The sequence below is a fragment of the Micromesistius poutassou genome, assembly GCF_964030765.1.
Source record: "Micromesistius poutassou genome assembly, chromosome: 10".
Lineage (NCBI taxonomy): Eukaryota > Metazoa > Chordata > Actinopteri > Gadiformes > Gadidae > Micromesistius > Micromesistius poutassou.
Genome location: NC_140280.1, coordinates 13,265,433 through 13,291,219, shown reverse-complemented (window position 1 = coordinate 13,291,219; position 25,787 = coordinate 13,265,433). Strand labels below are relative to the sequence as shown.

Genomic DNA, 25,787 nt, shown 5'->3' with positions numbered 1-25,787 from the left:
TGGGTCAATCTACCCAGGGTCTATAAATCATTTTTGTCTGTCGAGAATAAAACCACAAAAAAAATGAATTAGGACAATAAGTGTTGGCAGCAGTGAAAAGGTTGCATGGGGCAGGTTTAATAAAAACAAATGCTGCTTCCTTTTTCCTTCTTCTTTCCTTTTAGTCTTTTCATTTCTCTTGTTGTCTCTGTATGTCTTCCACATGCACACGTAGATGCAGAAAGGAAGCCTAGGTGTGCACCCTTATATTGATTAAAGGTGGAAGGATCAATTACCTGCAAAGGTCTTCCAGAAGTGAATGATTTAATGTTGTTGCTGTAGGACATAAGCACTCTTTAATGATTTAAGGGAGGAATGGTCGTCTTGACTTGACAGATAGCTTTGAGAATCTTTAAAGGTTTCCTAATCAGAACCATCTACTCCTTAAGGAATCCCCCCCAGTATCCAGCTCCTCCAGTCAAATTTCCTTTTTTCAAACAGCAGTCACATAAACACATGCCCTTGTTTATACTCCCAATCTGTTTTCAAAGAGGAAGTTAGTCCTATTTTCATTGCTTTGGATCAATATCAAAGATGAATGGGTTGGAGTTAACTGCAATCTGTACCGTGTTAGCCTCTTTCTTCTTTTCTTCTTGCTTCCTGCTCTCTCACTACAGTTCACATGTCTACGTTCAAAATAATTTCCTTTACCAGTGTCATGTGTCAGCCTATTTCTATTTGGCATTTCCTGCCAGACCATCATAGGTAAAATTGAAGTTTGAATTGTCCCAGAGCACTTCCTATCACACACAACTGTCCAAACAACAGTCCCAAGAAAGGACAGCGTAAAATGTGTTTATGTAGGATCTATGTATTAATGGATTGATATTATATTGGAATTATATTGCTGCAATCCTGCTTGACACTCCGATTCTACTCCTATTTATTTTTCATCAAGCCCACGGGAATTGAGCTTAAGGAAATGGAAAGGCAATAAGTGGTGGTTTGTTCTGAATCCCTTCGGACATTTTGAGAGGTTACAAGAGGTCTCATCTTCGGGAGTTGAACCCTTTCATGGTTTTCCTTCTTGGCAATGCAGGACATAGCCCAACGTAGCCCTTCGTGAACTTCAAGGAGCACAAGAGGGGGAGGGATGGGAGGCTTTCACAGTAAAAGCAGCGTGAGAAACCGATCCCTTATGCTCCGTTTTCTTTTCTCGTTTTACGAGCCAATGAATTAGGCACACTAAGTTTTTAATGGCCCACATTCTAATAACGTTGACAGTGAGAGATGGGGGAGAGGTATGCTGGCCTTGCACACGCCGCCTGCAGCCCATAATTTCTCGGTGTAGTCATGGGGAGCGGTAATGACATAACAGTGCAATGTGGATGATGGTGATGCCCCAGTCAGCAGCTGAATCAGCCTGTAAAAGAAAACATCAGCTACTGGGGGCATTAGTGGGCAGAGGCACCATGCCAACCGGAGAGACGGCGCTCGATAAAAGGCTAGCACGGGCCAGTCACCGCGGCTGAATTAGCTCTCTGGACTCCTTTCCCCGGGGGCCATGGGAGGGGCAAACCCCCCTTTGACAGTCCAGTAGTAATAATGTGAAGGCTGAGCCTCTGTATGTGAAGCTTGAGTCTATTTCTGACTTATCAGCACCCCAAGCGTTATTTTTGTTGTATTTTGAGCGATTTAGCAAACACTTAATGCTGCTCTCTTATGGTCGTGTGTGTTACGTGGAAAAACCTGCTATTTATTAAGGGCTATTTCTGTCTCTGTTTTTCTACCCTCCTTTCAAACCAAGCACATCTCCCCCTGAAGGCCCCCAGTCCTTCTGAAACCAGCATCGTATCATCTCTGCACAGCCATGCGGCGCACTTTTATAAACCTCTGGGCGCTAACTACGAAAGCTACGAGAGCGTTTGATTGAGTGTGAAAGATGAGCTTTATTTAGCTCTAACGAACAGAAGTCCCGGGGACTGGGAATGTGTCCAGATGTTTCTCTGGCAACGGGACAACTCGTACACGGCACATCTACGTGTTCGATGGCAGCGTGGTACTACCCAGAGACACCCCCACTCCTAATGAAGGCCTTGATTATTTGGGATCTGATTTATTCCTGGGAATTGAACGGAATCCAAAAATAAAAAAAGAATGCCGGGACATTTTGTTTTCTAGGCCTTTCAAAAATAGGCCAGTAGGAATTTCCTTCTGTGTGTATGTGTTTGTGTGTGTGCCTGTCGATAACAGAAACGTGCCCAACGACTTAAGGATCTAATGATGTGAAAGGAGACGGCGTTGAAGTGCTGGTGGTCGTTAAATACATTTACAGTCTGACAGTGCAGGACAGATCTGGTCTGCTGAGGCACCATGCTGGAGTGGAAGTTTACCTTTCAGCAGAACGAGGGATGAACCCAGCAGGCTTCGACCGTGGATTAGTTTTCCTTCTGTGATGGTCCATTTGATGATGTTTTGAAGGAGAGTGATTAGATCACACACCTCACCTAATGGTGGTCACGGAATTACTTTCTAATAGCAGGTCATTAACTCTAACTTGTTTATATTCTCTCTCTCCGTCTCTCTCTCTCTCTGTCTCTCTCTCTGTCTCTCTGTGCATCTCTCTCTCTTCTCCTCATCTCTCAGCTGGACCCCCAGACCGTGCAGTCAAAGAACTGGCACATGGACGTCATAGAGATGAATGGGGTAAGGTGGCGCTCATCAAGACACACTTGTACTTTCAACAGCCCATTAAGGCTGCTGACTGTCATGCTGCCCTACGGCGTACTGCAGTGTGGACGTGTGTTATGGTTAGGGCAGGGTCTGAAGGCAGGCCAGCACTTAACACCGCCTGTTATCAGGAGGTCAAACATCTGGCCCGACATGCTGCTGTTGCTTTTATGCACATTACTCTTACATAGATTCCCCTTGTTACCTCATTGTTGTAGTGTGTATATCTTTGTAAATGGTAGAACCTGTGGAGGGGAAGCCATTGGCTTACAGCCATCACGTGACAGTTTTTTATGAAATGGGATTGATTGATAACCACTATCCTTAGTATCCTTAGTTTGATGTAAAACTGTACAGTCTATTCATATTGACCTCAGTCTATCTGTTTGGCTGTCTGTCCCTGTCTTGAGGGAGTTGTCGGTAACATATGGTTTGTTGGTTTCAACAGATCAAAGTGGAGTTCTCCATGAAGTTCACGAGTCGGGACCTGAGCTTAAAGAGGACACCGTCCAAGAAACAGAGCGGAGTGTTTGGAGTCAAAATCAACGTGGTGACAAAGTACGAAAACTGCCCAGGGTTCCTTGACCAAAAACCAAAAGGACACAGAAGCTTTGGTGTAACCAAAGAACTTACACTTGCTTATTTGATGCAGCTTACAAATGGTTCATTGTAAAGATAAATGTCTGGCTTAAAATGTTCTACTCAATGCTACCATGCTTCTTGTTTTTTGGTCTTTCATAATTCATTAGAATACAAAAAGTATTTAACACATCACATACACAGCTTAATGGAAGAACCCACATAGTGATCACTGTTGTATCCTAGCCGAAGACTTCTGTGTTCAAACTTCGACCTCTGCACGCCTAATGTTGGCCTCCTGGAGCAAGAGGCCTACCCGCTCTTGAATGACATCAAAGTCAAAGTCAAGTTTATTGCATCCACAACAATTGAAATGACATTGCCTATGCCCACCGTCATGCCCACATAGACAATAACCTCAGTTGAGGGTAGTCAGTGTAAACATGCGTCTGCGCCTCCTACAGTATCAGCCACCGCTCTGTGCAGTATGTGTCAGGAGTCGGTATTAAGCCGGTGCTGTTGCCCGCCGTCCTCCCTGCAGGCGGGAGCGCTCCAAGGTGCCTTACATCGTCCGCCAGTGCATTGAGGAGGTGGAGAAGAGGGGCATCGACGAGGTGGGGATCTACCGCATCTCAGGGGTGGCCACGGACATCCAGACCCTCAAAGCAGCGTTTGACACCAGTGAGAGACCGCACACACGCACTGACACACACACATGCACACACACACACGTACTGACACACACACACACACTGACACACACACACAGACACAAACACACACGCACTGACACACAGACACACACACACGCACTGACACACACACACACACACACACCGCACACACACACACGCACTGACACACACGCAGACACAGACACACACACACACACACACACACAGACACACAGACACAAACACACAGAGAGGGACACAGACACATATTTCTCCAACCCGTCTCTCTCTCTGTTTGCCTCTCTGTCTCATGCCGGTTGGCCACACAGTGGGGACCTCTTAGCCCTCAGGTTTATGGGAAAGGGCCTGCCCTGCTCCCAAGGGGGATCTGAGGAGCTCCAGCTGTCAGCTGGGCTTTCTCACTTCACTCCCAGCTACCAACCCGCACACAAGCACACACACACACACACACAGCCCAACAGACACTCACACAATGCTGAGATTTTGCAAAGTCGTGCGCATTAGGAGCTGCGCTCGCATCCACGTTGGTCCCGGTGACTTTCCATGACATCACTGCTGGAGACAAATAGCAGGAGAGAGAGAGAGGGAGAGACGGAGCAGCTGTGTTCTCGCTCTCTCACTCACTCCATCTCAGTCACTCTCGGTGGCTGTTGTGACCCCAAACGCTCCCGGGTCCTCTGCTGCAGCTCTGCTCCGGGTGGCTGATCTCCTGTTGTCGTCTCCCTCCGCCCCCTCAGATACCAAAGACATCCTGGTGATGCTCAGCGACATGGACATCAACGCCATCGCCGGGACGCTCAAGCTGTACTTCCGGGAGCTGCCGGAGCCGCTGCTCACCGACCGCCTCTACCCCGCCTTCATGGAGGGCATAGGTGAGACCCGGGTTCCCTCTGGCCCATTCTGGAACACACGTGCACGCACGCACGCATGCACACCTAGACACACACACACACACATTCCTAGACACAGACACACATACACACACATGCCTAGACACACACACATACGCGCAGACACACTCAAACATGCACATGCAGACACACACACTCAAATGTGCACATGCAGACACACACACACACACACACACCGAGAGAGAGCGCTTGAGCAAGATGAGGTGTTTTTAGATTGTCTTGTCCCGTACTATGGATGCAATAGTCACACCGTAGTGATTTGGTGGTTTATTTTCTGCCGTGGTAAGCAGTTGCCGATATGAGCTCAGTGTCCACTGGGCCCTCGCTCCAGGTTTTAGGAAAAAACAATCTATGGGCTCGGACCTTGTTTTGCTTTAGCGTCCACCGATGGATCGATTGTGGAATAAGCATATTGACGTTTTGACCTTTGCTGCTCCGCGGTGATTGGCAGAAGCCACCATGGTCAAAGAGGTCAGAAGAAAATCTGCATTTTGTTTCATTATGCAGATTCCTACTCATCTACACGGGAAATGAATGGAAGGTCCCACTGGATGAGCGTAGCGTTGAGTTCTGCGGGGGTCCAGCGTAGGCCGGTGAGGCGTTGGTGATTTGATCAATAGCCTCACTGTCTGTCTCTCTCCCCACAGCTCTCTCCGACCCTGCAGCCAAGGAGAACTGCATGATGCATCTGCTGCGATCTCTGCCGGACCCCAACCTCATAACCTTCCTCATCCTGCTGGAACACCTCAAGAGGTACGCACACGGACACACACACACACAGACAGACAGAGACACACAGACAGACAGACACACAGACACACAGACAGACAGACAGAGAGAGATACACAGACAGACAGGCAGAGACACACAGACAGACAGAGACACACAGACAGACAGACAGAGACACACAGACAGACAGACAGACAGAGACACACAGACAGACAGACAGAGACACACAGACACACAGACAGACAGAGACACACAGACACACAGACAGACAGAGACACACAGACACGGACACACACATGGACCCGTACAAGGGGTAGTGTCATCCCTGTCCGGCCTTGCCTCCTGGTGGTGGTACTAAGTGGTTGTTGTTGTTGTTGTTGTTGCTGTAGGGTGGCGGAGAAGGAGCCCATCAACAAGATGTCCCTGCATAACCTGGCCACCGTGTTCGGCCCAACCCTGCTCAGGCCCTCCGAGTCTGAGATCGCCAAGAGCCTGAGCATCACCACCGCCTCCGACATCTGGTCCCACGATGTCATGGCACAGGTACAGCCGTGTGTGTGTGTTGTGGGGGGTATGGGTGTGTGTGTGTGTGTGTGTGTTGTGGGGGGTATGGGTGTGTGTGTGTGTGTGTTGTGGGGGGGTGTCAGCATGTGTGTTGAATAACATTCCAATCCCTTTGGATAGGCCTAAGTTCGAAAGGTACAGTTGTGAAATAAACTGTTGTGAAATAATGAAAATTAATATAGATCTTAGACTTAGACTTTTTTGGGGTTAATAATGAATGCTCTTGGCAAATCGTTTCCTTATTCTTTCGGGATGTCACTATTTACCCTGGATTATGTCAAAGCAGCTGTCACTTTTAAAACGTAATTAGATTTTCTCACACTTCTCTACACAGGAAATTGAGTTTCCTCTGTGTAAAAAACAATCAAACAAGAGGGCTGATTGTGCTACTTTTTAACAAACTCTGAAGTTGTAAATACATTTGAACAAAATATAGTGCAGAATGAATAATAGATGTTCTTGGCAAGATATCTCCTCACCCTTCTGGCATATCGTTTGAAATAGAGAGGGATTCATTTCCACAAATGCGTTCGCACACCACCGCAATGCCGTCTCAGTTGGACGACTTTCCATGAACACACGATGGTTCCAACAGGAGACATGTTGTCAGATTGGACCCCCCGCCCCCAAGCCGTCGTCGTCTCTCCTCCCAGCTGTTCTCCAGGCCACTGGCCGTCCCTTCATCCCGTGGGGGCGGGGGGGGGGGGGGTGGGGGTGTAATGAATGGACGCTTCCTGTTCACACATATCTCTCTTCTGGGCTGCGTAAACACCGTGCGGCGGTCCATCATCCTAAATGAGCGCCGCCGTGGCCGGAGCAGGAAGTCATCGCTCTCCATTAGGGATCAAGCCCCGTGTTTGGAATCAAGGCTTATTAAAGCGCTCTGTGTTTACTCGGTCAAGTGGGGAGTTTGTCTAACTTCGGGCGCATGCACGCACACACGCACGCACACACACACGCACGCACGCATAGTCCGTACCGGCAAACCCTACCGGGAGAAACGAGGGATGTGCGACGAGAGCAGACATCAAACCTGGTCCTGTCTGTGAGGGTCCACCTCCGTCTAGGTGTGGGTGCCTGCTGGATCCTGAACTAGGTCGTAGAAGAAAGTAGAAGGAATATTACCGAAGGAATTGCACCAGGAAGTTATTGATGTGATTTTCCTGGTGAGCGGCTGCCAAATACCAGACTGTAATGAATCCGTCATTAGAAACCGGCAGTTGCGTTCTGGCTGGATGCGTGTGCCAGTTAAAATGATATAATGGGAATACAAGTGGATTAAAGGCTTTGGAAAATATCAAAGTGGGGAAAATAAGCTATTGTTGCATGCTAAATTCTCTCTCTTGTCCTTTCTCTCCCTCTCCCCCTCCCCCTCCCTCCCTCTCTAGGTCCAGGTGCTGCTGTACTATCTGCAGCATCCCCCAATCTCCTTTGCGGAGCTCAAGCGCAACACACTCTACTTTTCCACCGACGTCTAACCCCTACCTGGGGAGAGGGAGTGGGGGGAGGGGGGGGTGGGTGTAAGGGACGACCTCCTGGTGCCTCCTCTTTCTAGCAGCCTCTCAATTGTACAGACCCCCCCCCCTTACACTTTCCCCAGTCTTTCTAGTCATTTCAGATGGCCCATCCATCCATCGGCCTACACACACACACACACACACACACACACACACACACACACACACACACACACACACACACACAGGCACGCATACTCGTCTCTGTACTGTACATTCATCTGATGGAGCTTAAGGAAGCGCGGCCGCGTTCCCCGGTTCCATGCCACACACACACACCCCCCGCCCTCCCTCTTACTGTTTCCGCATATGACCCTGATTGGAGCCAACGACTACAGAGTTCCTGCCTACAGCCGACACGGGAACACCAGTAGGAGAGCCTGCCACAGCCCGGGGGGGGGGGGGGCCACACACGTGTATGTCCTCTCATATGGCGGCTCCCTGATGATCCAAACGGGTCACTTCCAGCCCACCCTGTTCCCATTATGAGGCATTTCCTAAACAAATGGCATTTGCATATTTTACAAAAGAAAAAATAGTTTTGTTTAAAGGACCATTTGTTATTTTTTTGTATTATTATTTTTTTTTCTGTCTTTGTGCGCTCTCTGCTGTTGTGCATGTAATGGAGGAGTGTGTGTGTGTGTGTGTGTGTGTGTGTGTGTGTGTGTGTGTGTGTGTGTGTGTGTGTGTGTGTGTGTGTGTGTGTGTGTGTGTGTGTGTGTGTGTGTGTGTGTGTGTGTGTGTGTGTGTGTGGACTCTGCAAATCAGGATTTGCCAGGAAGCCATCTTAATAAAGGACTGGCGTTACAATCTTTGTACTGACAAACAAGGGTTTGTCAGTGTACAAAACATGGCCCCCTCCTTCAGTTGTTGGCCAAGTTTGCCCTATTTATTTTAAAAATATATATAAATATTATGTGTGCCTGTACAGTTCTGTGCGACTAGAGTCAAGCTCTAAGGAGTCTGTTTTTTGAAGTTTATTCAGGTAGTGATGTTTTTTAGACTAATTTTCTCAATCACCATGTCCATGGTTGGTAAGCTGTACTGAAAGGATCACAAACCGTTTGAAGTCTGCCAATTGATTTGAAATCACAGTTTTAAAGAAGAGCACTAGAGGAGACTTTAGGGTAGAGTCGCGTGGGGAGGGAACGAAGGGTAATGGAACATTAGCATTTTTGTTCTTCTTGTCGTTGCATTGCTAGCCTGTTCGAGATGTTTTACTGCACCGGTATAATCGATGAGATGATTTGTGTAGTTGCCCTCATTGCATGTTCAGCTTGTCAATCAGAAACAGGCGGGTTAACGCAAAGGTAGTTTGACTCCACTCGCTCCTCAGCAGACAACAAGCAGAGATCCATCACTGCTCCATGTAAATCCAACCTTTCTGCTGTCAAGCCTGTGACATATCTTAAAGTAAGCACTGCTAGATGAGTACTATTTGATATTTTTAATATAAGAATAAAATAAATTCATACAATGTATTTTACTTTCTTTGAGAAGAAATTCAGTATACTGTATTGAGGCTAAATGTCAATGTGAACTTTCCTTTTTTTAAGTAAAATAAAATGTACCAAAACACTGTCACCTTGTGTCTTTGTGTTGAACTGAGGCCGAAGCTGACGAGACTGAGACTATAAGCTACAACCAAACTGCTAAACATAATTATGTAAATTGTTATAGTATGTTAGAATGTCCAAATTTGATTGAAATAATTAATCAAGTCCAGCCCCCAAATCCCAGTATGGCAATTATCGATTGACATTAACAATGTACTCCCCACCCTACAGATTGTCAAGACGGAATTTCAGCGCTATCTAGGCCTATGGCTCCCCCTAGTGTTGATAGGCTATTCTACTGACCAGCTATAGTCTGAAGTTATTATTGAAATACAATCCATTCAAAGAGGTTTTAAATAACACATGGCATGTTACAATGGACTTATGGTTTATCTGCTTTGAGGTATGATTGATCTTATTAGAAAGCTAGCTGTGAACACATTGGATTGCATTGGATGTTAAATATTTTTGCATGAATTAGGCAGGGTAGTGTACTTAATACAAACACCACACACATTTATGTACTTATGTATAATAGATTCAAGATGTACAATGACATTTGCAAATCAGGGATAAGACTGATACAACTTTATCCACATATGAAATTCACAATTCCAATATGTTACTTGAAAACAAACAGTTTTTAGACAGATATTAATTACAGGCTAAATGTAACACCATTAGTTTTTCATCCGCTCGTGTAGTCATATTTAACAGTGTAAATGGTCCAACAGATTCATTCACATATATATATTAACATACATATCAAAGTGGTCAAAGTTGAAAGACTCCTCTCTGGACCACCATAGGGCAACCACTGCACCACACAGTGTGCAAACTAAAACACAGACCCTTTGACAAAAAAATAAAATCGTCCAATCAGAAGTCTGCATGAAGTGATGACGAGATTTGATCCGATCTGACCCTCCTCTTCCTGCGTATCACTCCTCATCCACGCTGAGACTTGTACAAGGTGAGAACCACGGTCACATCTTCATCCTGGTTCATGGCTTTGGGGCAGAATGAAAACGCCCATAGAGTCCCAAGTTCCAGCCCGGTCTCACCGCAGGTAATACTCGATGGCTGCAGAGAAGGCAGCGAACCCTCCACACCCGAACACTCCTGCCTTCAGGCCGGCTGGGTAACACACACACAAACAAATACAAATAAAAGGGTGTTTAAAAAAAGGTATAAATAAACACATACAAGTGTAGTTCAGGGCAAGAGGGAAAGGAAATTCTTACCACGGAATCCTATGACTCCGCCGGTCACACAGCCACTGTAGATTGCGTTCTTCCAGTCCGATTTCCCCCTGTACTGTGAGGAGCAACGTTGAAGAACCAGATATGAATAGAATTTGGAAATGTAATGAATGCGATCCGTCTCTTTAACGTTACTGTTTTTTATCATTTTAAAAAGTCATAAACTTTACGGAACAGTGATAATACATCTGGAAACAATGTTGTAAGAAAGCAACAGACGGGAAACTTGGTGCTATAGTAATACCAGATGGGGGGTGCAAAAACAACACTGGAAACGGGACTACTGGAATTGGCAACACTTCGATTACATTTCAGGAAAATGTAAAAATGTGCCTTCATAATGCATTTGTTTTTCAATCATGTCCTCTGCAAGATTTTATACAAAAGGGCAGTTAGTTGTAAAAATTGTACGCCTATAGTTGGAGTCCAACGACCCCCCAACTAGACAGAAACAAACTGATATTATGATGCAGAGCAACAACATGGTACAGACTAAAATTAAACAACATGGAGGTAACGTACTGATTCTATGACGCATTCTGTGCATGAGAACATGGCGCCGATCATAGCGAAGTTCTTGGCGTATGACATCCCTCTCTGGCCCATGTCTTTGAGGACCTCCCGTGCTGTGGGAGTTCTCATGGGGTCCTTGGGGTCGAAGCCCACATTTGTGTCGATGCCCGCTGTGAACACACCAAAAGCTCCACCAAGGACGAATCCTGTGCAATGAAGGATAAAAAGAATCAAATGTTGCTGAGGGTTGAATGCCTAGGTATTATGTGAGTCTAATGGCCCCGTCTTTTGCAATGTTAGAGCCTGACATTTACTGAATCTTAAGGTGTTTTTTTTTTACTAAATCGAGAGGACTTGACATTTCAGATTTCCCTGAGTCTTGCTTTATATTTGTCATGCCTGATGACGTCACACACAAACACAATCACACTCACGTATGTGATACATAACTAATGAACATTTGAATGCCTGTCTACACGAATCCATTGCATGTCTGTCATTTGTTTGAGGCTCGATGAAGACAGTACAAGCTAAGGCACTACCAGCTACATATCGAGAGTAATACATACACACATACACACATATGTGAAATGAAAACATTGTATTTTATACTGAATGTAGCCCATACCTCCAACACATGCTAGAGCTGCCTTAAAGGTACAGCTCTCCATTGCTCGCTCGATCATCTTCTGCTCGTCGCTTTTATAGGGAACTGGAAGTCCTGCCATGACGGCTGGATTAAGATCCTTTATCGGCCTCCTATCGCCGATAAGATGCTCCAGAAGCATACTGTACTGGAAATGTTTAGCATCATCAACATTAAAACTTGTTGGGCTTGAACCTTGAGCGCCCGAATCAGGAACATCCGTGGACGCGGCCATGTTTTTTCCGATGAAAGGGGTCTAGGTACATACAGTTAACTATTAAAACGAGTAGATTCTTTAACTGTAAGGTCTTGAACGGGGAATTAAAAAAAAAAATTATATCATAGTATAATAAATATCTACTGTAAAGTGTTATATTATATATAATATATTATAAAAATCAAGTAATTATTTTATATACAACTGTTAGTGTTCGTGTTAGCACATTCGCCAAATATTTACAGCCCTGAGTTGGTAATCATTTGATTTTTTTTTTTTGTATCAATTGAGTAAATCGGGTACACAGTTGTAAGAAATTAGCGAATGAACTAGCGAATTTTCATATTTTTAAATCTACATCTACGATGTAGATAAAGGAAACTACAGTACCCAGAGTTCACCGCGGACAATGCACCAAACTCACGGGCTCCATCTACCGGCTCGTGCCGTAATCAGCCGATACTTGTATGACACGCGACAGGCGCGAGCATCCAGTAGCAACAGCAGAGGCGCCGCAATATCGAAAAGGTAAGGTGCAGAACAAACTTTTATCCCCGGCCTACTTTTAGTTCCTACGGTGAAATATATAATTAATTTGACAGAGCGACAAGTGAATATTCTGCGCTCGCAAGCATGTCGGTGTGTCAAATTCAGAGAAGATGTCAGAGAGTCGTTTTTTGCCCGTGATGGCTTGGCTATCTCTACCAGACTGATGACTCCTCTGCCTATGGCATTAACCGAAAGGTTTGGCAACTTTAGGCAAATGACCGTGTAAGTCACCCTTAACGTACGTCCAATTCCATTGGCTATACTTAATTCAAGGCTGAGCGTTGTTGTTGTTTTTATTTACAGTCGTGTGCCTCGGTCAGGTTGAGTGCGTTGAATGATGCATGGAGGTCCGCGGCTACCGCTTCTCTAGGAAGTCCAGTGCGTGGAGAGCTTCGGCAGGCACGACGCATCCACATTAAGGATTTATGGTGCACCTATATCAATACACCGTCTGTGGCGGAATGGTGCATTGTAACATCATTAGAAAACCAATGTGTGTTCGTGGTGAATTGCCATGCGTTACTGTTGTTACTGTCCAACTGCTAAACTTGAGTGGATGATCGCGTAGCTGCCTTTCCCTCTTTCCATATACTGAGCTCATTTACACTAGGCTCTTTGAACAGCTACTTGACACAATACTGGTAGACTCACGAAGTATATGCATCCAAAGATGGTCCCAAATAATTGTGCGTTTTGTTTTTAAATTGGCATTTCATATTGCTAGTTTCGAATGCACTGCATCAAAAGACAGGCATTTATTGACGGGTCCTACGTGAAACTTTAAACACTTGTAGTCCCGTATGTTCGGGTCCTACAATAATCTCGTAGCAATCAGTTACAAACTCTATTTGAATAAGATACAGATGGTACATTGACTACATGTATTGATCTTAAATTGCTGCTAATTAAATATCTTTCATTTTGTGGTGCTTTAAACATCACCAATTTTGCCTGGATCTGCTGTATCCTATTTGTGAGGCGAAGAATGACAAAATGAACGGTTTCGTTCAGTTTTTGTCATTTTTTAGTCATAACCTGGTGTGCAATTTGACCTTCTCTTAGCTACCACAACTTTGAAAGTTTTAGGTAATAACATTACCTGATTTTTTTCATGACAAGCAAGCCTATACCAGATGGAAACGGCTCTAGAATTTTTTTGTTGGCTGATATTCTGAGCTGAGTTGAGAACTGGCTGTCCCAGACAAAATGAAACGCACATGCAGATGGTGTCTGAAGTATGGTCAGCCATTCAAAATTAGGCTACTGCAGTAGGCTAATTCTTATCATTATTATTCACAATCTTGAAAATAGCCATGACAGCCATTATTTTATCTTGTTGTTTGCCAATTGTATTTTGCTAGTGAAGACAGGAAAGCAGGTAGGATAAAACAACAAGGTATTGTGTGACGAAATTTGGCTCCTGTTGTTATTCTTTCTCATAAAAACGTTGTGGGTTTTTTATAGCACTGTATATGTCATTGAAGGCAGGGCATATGCACCTTTGCATTCTGTTCCCTTGTATGCCCTCGGGAGGTGACAGCAGCAACAGCAGCAGTGTAATTTCCTGGTCCATAACTTTTCCTAAACTTGTACTGTTATAGTGTCCTCGTAAGGCTGCAGTAGTGTGTCCACCTCCATGTCCTTTCATTGGTCCTCTCCTCTGTGTCCTCGTAAGGCTGCAGTAGTGTGTCCACCTCCATGTCCTATCATTGGTCCTCTGCTCTGTGTCCTCATAAGGCTGCAGGAGTGTGTCCACCTCCAGGTTCTTTCATTGGTCCTCCCCTCTGTCCTCATAAGGCTGCAGGAGTGTGTCCACCTTCAGGTTCTTTCATTGGTCCTCTCCTCTGTGTCCTCATAAGGCTGCAGGAGTGTGTCCACCTCCAGGTTCTTTCATTGGTCCTCTCACATTTAGTCATCATCAGAATTGATCTTGAAGTCGTATTGATTAATAGCGAGGCACGAATACACAGAAAGTTTTTCTCCCACTGAGCATTGGGTATTCTATTTAAATTGTGAATAAAATAACTTTTGCAATGTGACTTTTATACGTCTACGCAGCATGAATTTGTAGTTTCTTAAAGCATATAAATATGCTGCGTCATCATTTCAGGACAACATAGGTCGCTCATGTCAACAGGACTAGGAGGCTGTGTGTGTCCTACATCCATCCCTTTCCTCTAGTGAGAGTGGTTTTCTAACTCTTATCATGAGCTGGAGGATATCACGCTAGTCTTCATAGGTATGATCGTATGACAGACGACAAGAAATGACATAGGAGTCTGTCTGTCTGTCTGTCTGCCTGCTTGCCTGCCTGCCTGTCGACTCTACACAGTTCTGTCTAGTGAAAGAAGTAGAAGAGAGCTGTTATAAAGCTGTTATCTCCTTAAAAGTGGAGGTCTGGCTAGGACTGCAGTGGTCTGGCATGTCCGTTGGGCCGCAGAAGGAGCCCCTAATTACATAGATAAGGAAAATTAAGAATGAGGAAGGAGCAGTCGACAGAGCGGTGGCACCTTTGTTCCTGACGAAAGGGAAAGGCTCTTCCTTGGCTATCTCCAGGTCCAATTCGTGTTACATGATTCTTAATATAACACGAATGTAGCACAGTATGTATGTATGTATGGACAGGTATGTAGCACAGTACATTCACTTTTAACACTTCAGATGAATGACAGAATCTTGAATCAGCACTGAAATAAAAACCGTTACCAGTCCAATTTCATTTCTCTAACACACATCATTGGTCAAATGTTAGGTTTTGAAGTCTCACAACAATATTTAATCAAATGTCGCAGTGACAGCTGGTGTGCTTGTGAATTACCCCGCCCACATTCACTAACTAAAGGGAATGTTGCCATTTCTATAAATGGCCTATCTAGGCCGAGTCATTTTTGTCAAAGCCACTGCAGGGGTGGTGTCTGTGAACATTAATGTCCCACTTACACAACCTTTGCTTGAGTGTTTACATTAGTCGTGGCTCAGTCATTATTGTTTTAGATTTAAGTCAGGTTTATATTTCAAGGCCTTTAATTATAGGGGTTCACAGGTCCACATTAAATGTGCAACATGTACTTGATCTATAATTGGGTGATAGTCTCATGTGCTACCGGGGGTGAACTGGACGAGCTAGTTCACATGAGGATGTCTGCACGTGTGGGAGTGGCAGAAAATACATGCATATAACAAGAGTTGATAGATCTATGACCATTGTGTGTTTCCTTTCTGTCTGTCTCTCACCCAGACAGTCAACAACACCCACCACAGTGCCTCATCAAAAAAGCTCTCATTCCAGAAGCTTTTGTGTGAAGTGCACAAATGTCACAGAACACTCCTTTTAAATTAGACAGTGTTCATACATTGTAATTGTTGAATTCTGAATACCCTCATAGACAATCATGCAGACACTCTCATAGACAGAGAGAGAGAGGGGCAGGGCCCATGTGAAGTCCCCTAGGCCATGACTATGACTTGTGAATGTTTATCAGTGGTGAACTTTGACACTGATAAAACAGGAAGCTGAGCCCACATGGGAGCTTGTCTCTGAGAAGGATACGTTGTAGGCCTTAAACATATTAAATATAGATGCTGCGGCTTTCACTTCCTTAATGTTGATCCAGGAAAAGCAGTGGAGTATGAATATAGTCAGCTGATATTTTAGTGGTTGGGGGAGCTTGACTCCCAGCCGGAAGATTCTGGATTCAAAACCAAAGTCTACCTGTAGGCATCCCTGGGCAAGAAGCCTAATCCCACCAAATACCACCATCATCAATTTCCCGTGTCTAAAAAAATGACTTATACCTTTTGAAATGGCCCTATAAATCCTTGTGGTGTTTCCACCTGTTATTAGGGGTGTACAGGTTCCCGATGGGAAGGCCTAAAGTGAATCCAAACTGCTATTGACCTGATATAGGCCATCACTTGACTCAGCGCATTTTGACTCGCTGTGTTGGGTGCGGATTTATGCTGACGCTCTCGTCTGGGAGCTCTTTCATATTCGGGTGCTGTGCGGTAGTTATGCTGTGTGGAGCTGCATAATTCACAACAGACCACAGGCACTCAGGAGAGAGCTTTTCAATGCTAAAACGGATCCACGTATCTACCCATCACAGAGTACGATTCATGTGTGACATTAATATATGTCTGGAAATATTCAGATTCCTGCTAAAACCTGATTTGAAGTAGGGATTTTTGCCACCAACCGCTTCCAGTATGTTTATCTGTATCATTTCCAGGCTTTTGCCAAAACAGATATTAAAGCAGGTAACACAGCAGACCCTGCCACCCATTTTATTAAATAGAACAAGACCCAAACCGAAAGGCAAAAAAGAAAGGCAAAAGTTTCCTCACAAGTAAGTGAATACATTTTAAGTGCAGCACACTGCCTGGCCGCAACGTTCCTCCTTTTAACTGCCACTGTGTCCTCTGTGGGGATCAGTGTCCTGGTGCGTACTGGTTTCATGTCCTCCCAGTGTGAAGGGGAACACAGAGGCAGAGCAAAGCCTTTCTCTCTGCATGGTGCTCATAGCCTAATCCTCCCCACTTCCTCTTGTACTTACATCCAGCTAAAGAGTTTGCACACCACATCACTTCCCTACGTCCAGATGCTGCACAGATGCGTGAGAGCTGCTGACGTGGTCATACCGACACATTAAATGTTTAACGCATACATTAACACATTCTGGCTTTATGTTTCTTGTGTTTAACAATACTGAGGAATGGGCTACTTTGTTTGTGCTGTTGGGACTTTTGAGAAGTAAAAGGGAAATGATATGCTATTTTAGCACTGTAAAAACAATTAGCTTCCACCCTGTGTATCTATAACAATATTTCTTGGGGATTTGACACCTATTAGGGATAATATAATGAACTCACTGTTAATGGTATCTGATATTGGTCTGATAAACTTTCAGAGAACCAAGAGACGTGGTTAAAAGAGCCAACATTTGGCTGAGTTTTGTAGGCTAATCGTAAAGTGGAACAAAATGGATTCCTAGATTAGCAGGTTAATTATATTATTAACTGCTATGTTTCTATAGTAACCTATGGCTGCCATGATATGCAGTCGCCTCTCCCAACTGTCATGTACAACTGTCGAGCTCCCATTGTCCTCGTCAGCAGAACAAACATTAATTACAATAGAGGTTGTCTTTTATGTAATTGTTAAAGCTAATTGGCAGTAACCCTGCCTGGCTTTCATATTTATTAGCTTACCACAACAGTGTTTTCTTTAGAGCTAGTTTTAGTCAAACCTCAATTCCCATAAAGAGGTTAATTGCAATACCATGTTTGTGTGTCAGCATTTTATTTCCTGGACTGAGGAAAATCAGTCTCTGTTCACCCCTCACCATTATTTTGGTAGAAGTTGCCCTTTTTTCAACAAGATAGAATTTGCTTTGGGCTGTTTCAGTTATTTTGCCTAATATTTATTTCATTAAATATGCACACATTGTCTTATGTGTGAAGTTGTTATCTTGACGATTTCTGTTTTATTCTCTTTATCCACACCTATAAGTGGTATTGCAGGTGTGTATTTGGCCCATACTTCCCAGTTATCCAAAGAGTTTTGCCTTTGTGACGTCAGTCAATGAGCAGTTGGTTTACCGGCAACGCTAGCAGAGACCAGAAAAAAAAAGGTACGCTGCTTCACCCACCAGTTATTAGAAGAGCTTGTCTGTAGCATTAGCTCCACCAACCTTCTATGGTAGAACAACCACTATTGATGGAAAACATGTCATTAACCAAGCGTTTTTCTTAACTTTTTCCCAGTCAGGTCCCCACCGGCGCCCAGTTCGTAACATTCTGTAAATGTGAGGGCTTTCGTCAGTGGGCCGTAGACTCAATCACCATTGGGTTACCTCATTCGACGATAGTGACTTATCAAACCGAAAAAATCCCAACCCGGCCTTTTAGTCCTTCCTCCAAAGCCACTCCCACAAAACAGGTGGCTAACTCGCTAGCCATGGCAATGGTTCTGCCTAGCATTGTGGACGACTCTGAAAATGAGCAATGAGTACTATAAGGAAGCAGGGTAGGTAGTTAGAAACATAATATTTCCAATTATAATCAGTTTATAGGGTTCGGTAGAAAAATCGATAAACTAAAATAGTATTGATTGATTCATGGCGCATGTTACAATTTAATAGTTACACGTGGTTTACATTTGACATGGCTGGCTTAATTTGCGGGACCTATGTCCAGTAATTGTATCTGTCTGCACTTTGTACTCCAACAGTGTTGAGATCGTGAGTAAGCCTATCAACAGCAGAAGAAGAAACGGGACGTCCATCAAAGATGGAGCATGTTACAATTCTCCATCTTGCACAAAAACGCTACCTAAAACTACCTTCAGCATTGAGATTTGTTAACTTAATCTAACATTTTTTGCAATACAACTCTTTGCAAAAGAATAATATATATATAGCAATATATATAGCACAATATATTGAATTGTGACCCTCGTGATGTGTATCCTAGCACCAGATTCTTGCCAATGCCCACCCCCAGGTAATTTGAGAAATTTGGATGTGTTTTGTATGAATGGAAAACTGCATTATATTATTGAATGTTTTTGTCACCCATGCTCACCTTGGTAATCGTTATTACTGAAAGAAAGCTGTTAATGTTGCCATGGCAGTAAGTGTTTCCTAGGCAACAGGATTGGCTCTATTATTGATAATTAAATAATAGTATTGGACACATTTCAATATATTTCCAACACAAATGTTACATTTGACCCAACTGACAAATAATCTATTTTTTAGAATCATAGGAATGGCAGAATAAGACGGGCTAGTCTCATTATCTGTCACATTTGGTTTGAATCCCTGTCTTTACACTTTATTTTTACTTCTATGCTTGTGGAGACTCTGACTCAGTGCTGCTTCCTGTGGCGGAGGAGGAGGAGGAGGAGATGGGGGAGGGGAGGGAGGAGGAAACACTTAAGATGTCCCATGTGTTTGCCTTCCATGTTAGTGTTTCGCCCCTAAGGATTACAGTATCGAACCAACCAGTCTGGTCCAGCATTATGTATCTCCTCCCCTGCTTCTGATATCCACTAATCTTTATGGCTGTCCATTATTTATTAATGCCTGACCGGAGACTGACCCAAAGGTCTTCTGTTTCCTCTCGCCTCAAGTAGCATCTGAACACAGTATCAGTGTTCATTTGAAAGAAATCGGCAAATTACTATTATTTATTTTATTTAGAAACACAGGGTTGAGGCCAGTCACAATTATATGACATACATTTGGGCTATGCATTGGATGATGCTGTGGCTCTCATTATATGATTATCATTATAGGTTTGTATGGCAAGCCATGCTGCTAGTCTGAAGTCCAGCAATAACCATTGGGCATTCAGGTGGGCACAGCTGGCCCAGCAAAGCTAATTGAAACATAAGAACATAAGTGTCGGGTGCCAGGCCCGCCCCACACAAATCTCTCGCATACTTCCTGTGTAGTATTTGCAGTTTATTTTTTCTACTTTTGTGGTGGTGGCGGGGTGTGGTCAGGGTAAAGTTATTGGTTCACCGTTCAGTCCAAACCAATGCCGGTTTGATGTGAGCCCCGAGAGCAGTGTGCCTCTCTGCCCACTCACTCATGTCCCTGGCATGCTGAACGCTGTGGGATACAAATTAAAACAGTTGGGAAGTGCAGAAAGCGAAAGGCCGATTCCACAGATTTTCCACCCGCGTGTTGAGAAAAGAGTTAGTGTGACAAAGAGTGCTTTTGTCTGCATTGAAGGCTATTGTTTAGATTGGAGCAGCCAAGACAGTTAAACTCTCAATCCCGATACATCCATGGCTCTTGCCCCAAGCCATGGACTAATCTCCACCTCGTCTGAGACATACAGCCAGGGGCCGTTTTAAACAAGTGGTTGAAGTACCACAGGTCGTTACCTCATACTGACTAGGCTTTAAACAGACAGCATATAATGGACCGATTGTGTTGTCACAAAACCACACAACACATGCATGATTCAGGGCACAATCAGATGACAAGCCACATAAAGTCAAGGAACCTCCTGATTCAAACCAAAATAGCCATTTCATGTTAGGATAAAAAAAAGCATTTGTCTGTAGTCTGTGTCTCCTGGTGCACCAGCTTTCTACCAAACGAGAGCCCAACTCTTCTGCTCCCTCTTGGCTTTCTGCTAAGACAAACCTTGGAAAAACAGCGAATAGAGGAAGAAACCTGTGCATGGCTAAAGCCCTTTCACTCTCTTCCTCTGTCTCTTTGTGTGTGTGTGTGTGTGTGGGTGTCACAGAGAGAGTCAAATCAACTCCTATTATCTTACCCTCCTCTACAGAGTGGTAACTGTTGCTGGTTCTTGGGCCGTTCTCCCTTCACTGTGTTTGACAGACGACCTCCACTGGCTTGTTCTGAATGCTAATGGGTGGAGATCTATATGTCGTCTGGGGCAACCAGTGAGTGCTGAAACACTCGGAAACCTCTGATTGCAAACCCGTGAGTTTTCTTCTGTGTCTCTCACGGTCTCTGCCTAATATCTCCACTGCAGTTCTGGACTGCAGCATTTGTATCTCAAGAGTGGTTGGATTGAAATATGAACTTGAAATATGAACTTGAATTATTGCATGTGATGAAGAAGGTTAAATGCGTTTAGTCCATGGGTTACAATGCCTACAGCAATTAGAAAATGAAATACACCAGGGTTAGCTTTTTGATCTCCTTTTGGCATCCTGTTAGTACATTTGAGTGTATTATTCTATGTGCTCTGAGCTCACATAGTCTTCTATTGAAGTGGCCTATGAGTAGTTCCATTGTTTTAGCACAACAGGAACACATCAGAGGATATGATGAAGCATGATGGCATTCATACCAGGTTCTTTCAGCCTCGGTCTGCAACCTAGTGGCTGAATCAACCTCGTGGCTGCTCCTATTGGCTAGCTGTCATTATGGATAATAGGCAGACCTTCTCAATGTCAAGCCACTTCCAAGCCAGGCTCATCTCTTACACATCATAATAGATTATTTCAAGGCATTCGATTGGCGATGATGATTAATTATGTGACACTTTGTTTACTTGCAATGAGTGTGAATCTGGTTCTAATGTGAATCATGATGAGTCATTTGTAATGCATTAGCAAGAGTGCAGTGCCATACAACATCACATTGTATGTGGCTTGAAATGGGTAAGGAAGTAGAGCATTGCCTCATCTATTTGCACCACTTCCTGATTATTTTGACTGTCCCACAGCCAGCCATGCTCATGTTCTGCTATACAAATCGGACATATTTTAGAGATATGATCAATTTGTTTCCTGTTGAAGCCAGGCAGTGAGTTCCTCTCCTCTTCTGTGATTTGCATACAGAGACAGAACTGTTGATGGTATCAGTGTACCAGCCAAGATAAGGTCGGCCAATAGGTAGGAGTTGCTGAAAGCTGTACAGTATGCTGCTGATCCTAACTTATTTGTGGTGGCCATGGTGAGCCCGGATGGGCAGTGCAACAAAAGCCTGTGGAGGGAAAGCTGTGCTTGCTCTGGACTTTGTAGTGGTAGTGGCTGGTGGTTATTTTAGTTTTGGGCTCAATGTCTTTCTTCGGTTTTGTGTTTTAGTGCATGTCAAACCTCAACATTGTAATTTGGAGCTCTTTATTTTGACTTGGAAAGTGCTTCTTTTTTAAGGCGTTTTCCAGTGTTTTATTTTCGGGGTAAATAACATATTACGTAATTTTGGCTGCATTTCGTGTTTTCTCTAGGGGGGTAGTTTGTTTTCTACCTCCACCTCTCAGAGAGGGGAGAGTAAGTTGCTTGCTACATAATGTTCATCCAAGTTATGTTGTAGGAAGCCTAGCCATCACAACACAAACTAGTTATATTAAATTAAATAAGACTATGGCAATGGTAAATTGCCATAGTGAGTCTGAACGGACTAATAAGTTTCACCGTGTGTTGCGTCACATTATCTTCTCAATGGGTTCATAGATTAGATTATTAGAGTGATTTGCTTGATTTGGGCCCAAACTGATGAGCCTAATGTCGGTTGATCCTCAGAGACCTGGCATCCTCCATGTCACTTCTTGGCGGCTTAGTTTCACCAGCCACTTAGATCTCTGAGTCGTTCACTCCACTGCTCTGCTTTAAAAAGCACCAATGTAATTATACCGGCGAACAAGCCAATAGTTTGGGTTGCGGTACCTACAGCTTTCTAACTTACAGGGCAAGTTCCGACTTTTAAGTTGTGTTTTTTTATTTTTTTAAAGACTCATTCAGTTTCATTACTTGACATTTAACCGTACATGGTGAACAGCGTTTAACTGTACATGGATGTGATTCCTGCCACAGTGAGAAATGATAATAGGATGCCAGTGCCACTAGCGGTGTCTCTTTCATTTCTGCATGTGCATGCTCGTTGAGTCGAAAAGGCTCTCTTCCTGTCTACGACTTTCGGGTTTTTCTAAGTAGGACGTTGTGAAGGGGCCTAAAATGGAGCAGTGCTGCACTCCAGAGAAAAGCTTCTAGCTGCAGATGAACAGAACAGGTCATCTCTCTGCAAAAAAAACAGCTTTGATGCGTCAGCAAATTGCTGTTCTTGTGACTTTGGTTTTCACATGCTATTTTAATCTTAAAGATGCCTTTACCCTTGCTACTCATATCTTGGAAATACAAAAAATCGATACTACCAGTATTCCCTGTGAGGACATAACGTTGTGAAGCAAAAAATAAGTTGAAGAAAACGATGTGGCAGATAATCGACCCGCCTTTATTTACTTACTGTTTTATGCAGTGAGTAAACAAAGCTGTCAACTCCAATAAATGCATCCTCCCAGCGAGCGTAGGCTATTTCTAAGTCAACACTTATGGACACAGCAAAAGAAATACCAAAACAAATATTGAAGTGTATCAACAATCTCTGTAGACAAAGGAGTCTCAGTATGAAGGGATCTGGGATGAGTGAATGAGAAGCTTGAACGAGCAGTACAGGAGTAGACTAGAAGCAGGGCCAGGTGACGGTCACAGGATCCGGCCTTCAGCATATGCGGTGCCAGTGGACACCAGATGCACACGTACACACACACACACACACACACACACACACACACACACACACACACACACACACACACACACACACACACACACACACACACACACAGTAATGATTAGGCGTATGTTCTTTATTATAAAGGGGCTTCGTTAGCCCTCAAACATAAGCTGTCACTGTTTTTAAGTGCTTCTAGGCAACCATGTAGCTTGGTGTCATGTGTTCCTTTTTAACTTTTTACAGAATGTAAAGGGGACAGGATATTAGTTGTACAGCTTTAAACGAGCAGTCAGGAGGAGGGCGGGTGACCAAAACATCCAGCCAGGGGACCAGAGCTGTCCCCATTTACTGCCTGTAAGGAGACTACAGCCCCGTTAACAGGGCTTCCTTTTTCACACGGCATGTGGCTGAAGACACTGTAACCCCAGCGTTACCTCTGCTTTTTGAATCAATGAGTCTGTCGGCCTCCAGGGACCTTGTGGGCTGCTCGTTATGGGCCCAGCGCCGGCACGTCCCGCTTCCTGCACTCTCGCTCTCTCGTTCGCTCTCGTTCTCTCTCTCAGTGCTCTTTCCATCAGATACTGGCTGCCCTCCCACTAAAGTAGATCACCTCCTGGAGGACACTGCACATATTTACAAGTCTTAATGCATCCACTTCCTGTTAACAGTGTATCCAGTGCTTTGACTATCAGCTTCTGTTTTAACGTGTTCACACACAACTGCCCCTATCAGTCTAACTTCTGGTTGTACTACCAGTGGTTTTGAAGCGTTGACCTGTCCCATCTCCATTAGCTCCAGGCAACGTGGTGGTGCCTGAAGTACTACCTAGTCATTTTTGTGGGTGTTTAAAGTGACTAAACTAGCCAGTTATGAGGTCTACTACTAAGCGTTGTTGGACCAATGATCATAAAGTTAAAGTGCATAAAGGGTAAAAATGACTTGACTCAAATGGCTCTTTATCTTTTATTTTGACCCTTGCTTTGTCCAGGTGTAAGTAGCAGACAAACTGCCATGTTGAAAGGGGGCGCCACCAAGGTGGGGCTGCCCAAGCCGGGGCCCCAAGAGCGGGCCAGACATGCGTCCATTCCTTCCTCCTCCACCATACCCTCCAGCTCCCTAAGGACCTCCAGGTCCTCCAACACGCTGGCCTCGGACCTGCGCCTCAGCAGGGTAAGTGACGGTGAAGTACCCCCCCATACACCACCCATATGTCTTTTCGCTTGTATTGAAATGATAATGAGGTTGATGCTATAAAGTGGACGCCTGTAGAAACTAGAATAGTGAAATAGAATGTATCCGCTCTAGAATCTCCTCTACCTCTTCCCAGCCTACAGTGCACTGCGTGTCTGTCTTACCACCAGATGTATGTTCTGTGTTGCAGATGAAGAGGGCCAGTAGCGACGATGCTCTGGCCAAGCCCGCGCTGGGAGCAGCCGCTTCCAGAATGAGGAAGACCGTCACAACTGGAGCTATCTCAGACCTGCCAGAGGCCCGCCCCCGGACCCTGACTGGTAGGCCCAACAACCAATCACAGAGAGTCATGTGATCCTGTGTGCCACACACCATCTTGACCTTCTTTGACTTTTGTATTATACGCATACAGTAGGACATTTTTATGGTCAATGATTATGAAGTATTATGACTGGGTGGTGGCGGGGCGTGATGTGTTTCTACTGCTGAATGATGAGGTGGTTCTGAACAGTGAACTCTGTGTGTATTCGTCATCAATTGAATATGAATGTGAATCCTTTTTGTATTGTTTGATCTTGACCAAATAAGTAATGTCTGTCAGAGGGAACATTTACAGTTTATATCCAATATCTGATTTTGTGTATCCATATTTATATGAAAATTAATGTTGAAGTAATTATAGAAATGTACTGTAATTGTGAAGTGCCAGCATACCATTTTATGTCAGCAAAGACTAGCCACACTAACAATGAATGGCCACTAGAGCGCGACAGAGCTTTAGCACCTCTATCCCACAGATGGTCATTCTAAATTTCTTGCTCACAAGTTATTTTTTCTTACTGTTTGCTGTATTTAGGGTGTGCAGGTGCCTAGGGTGTTGGCCCACTGTCTGCTATTGTGACTGGGAAAATCAGCCTTGGATATGGAAGCAAATGGGAAAACATGAGGGTTCACTTTTCTGATGCATGGATATGGAAAAGGATGGATTAACCTTTATTGATCCCATACTCTCATTCTGTGCATTTGGGTTGTTTGGTCTACTTGTGTAATGATTTCTGAGAATCCTGAGAAGAATTGGGGAAATATCAGATTTCCATTAGTCATATTAGTTTACTTGCTATTAAAATAGTTTGTGTTCATATTGAA

The 25,787-nt window shown here is 44.2% G+C and overlaps 3 protein-coding genes across 4 annotated transcripts in view; 2 read left to right on the top strand and 1 right to left on the bottom strand.

Annotated features, from left to right (window-relative positions):
• abr (ABR activator of RhoGEF and GTPase) overlaps positions 1-9,288 on the top strand; it is a 105,583-nt gene extending 96,295 nt beyond the window's left edge. For both annotated transcript variants that reach the window (XM_084474457.1, XM_084474458.1), the window contains 7 exons: positions 2,626-2,685; positions 3,158-3,267; positions 3,830-3,969; positions 4,721-4,855; positions 5,542-5,647; positions 6,013-6,166; positions 7,576-9,288. In XM_084474457.1, the coding sequence (XP_084330583.1) occupies positions 2,626-2,685; positions 3,158-3,267; positions 3,830-3,969; positions 4,721-4,855; positions 5,542-5,647; positions 6,013-6,166; positions 7,576-7,665 (795 nt within the window). In that variant the 3' untranslated portion in view covers positions 7,666-9,288. The remainder of the gene's footprint in view (positions 1-2,625; positions 2,686-3,157; positions 3,268-3,829; positions 3,970-4,720; positions 4,856-5,541; positions 5,648-6,012; positions 6,167-7,575) is intronic.
• On the bottom strand, positions 8,335-11,916 carry timm22 (translocase of inner mitochondrial membrane 22 homolog (yeast); the record flags this gene model as incomplete). Its single annotated transcript, XM_084474459.1, has 4 exons — positions 8,335-10,397; positions 10,505-10,577; positions 11,045-11,241; positions 11,664-11,916. 4 exons carry the CDS (start codon positions 11,914-11,916, stop codon positions 10,321-10,323), a joined length of 600 nt encoding a protein of 199 aa, XP_084330585.1. The 3' UTR covers positions 8,335-10,320.
• Positions 11,917-12,389: 473 nt separating this feature from the next.
• specc1 (sperm antigen with calponin homology and coiled-coil domains 1) overlaps positions 12,390-25,787 on the top strand; it is a gene marked incomplete at its 3' end in the record, with an annotated part of 65,783 nt that continues 52,385 nt past the window's right edge. Inside the window, exons 1-3 of the mRNA XM_084473916.1 lie at positions 12,390-12,426; positions 24,439-24,620; positions 24,832-24,961. Of these exons, the coding sequence (XP_084330042.1) occupies positions 24,462-24,620; positions 24,832-24,961 (289 nt within the window). The 5' untranslated portion in view covers positions 12,390-12,426; positions 24,439-24,461. The remainder of the gene's footprint in view (positions 12,427-24,438; positions 24,621-24,831; positions 24,962-25,787) is intronic.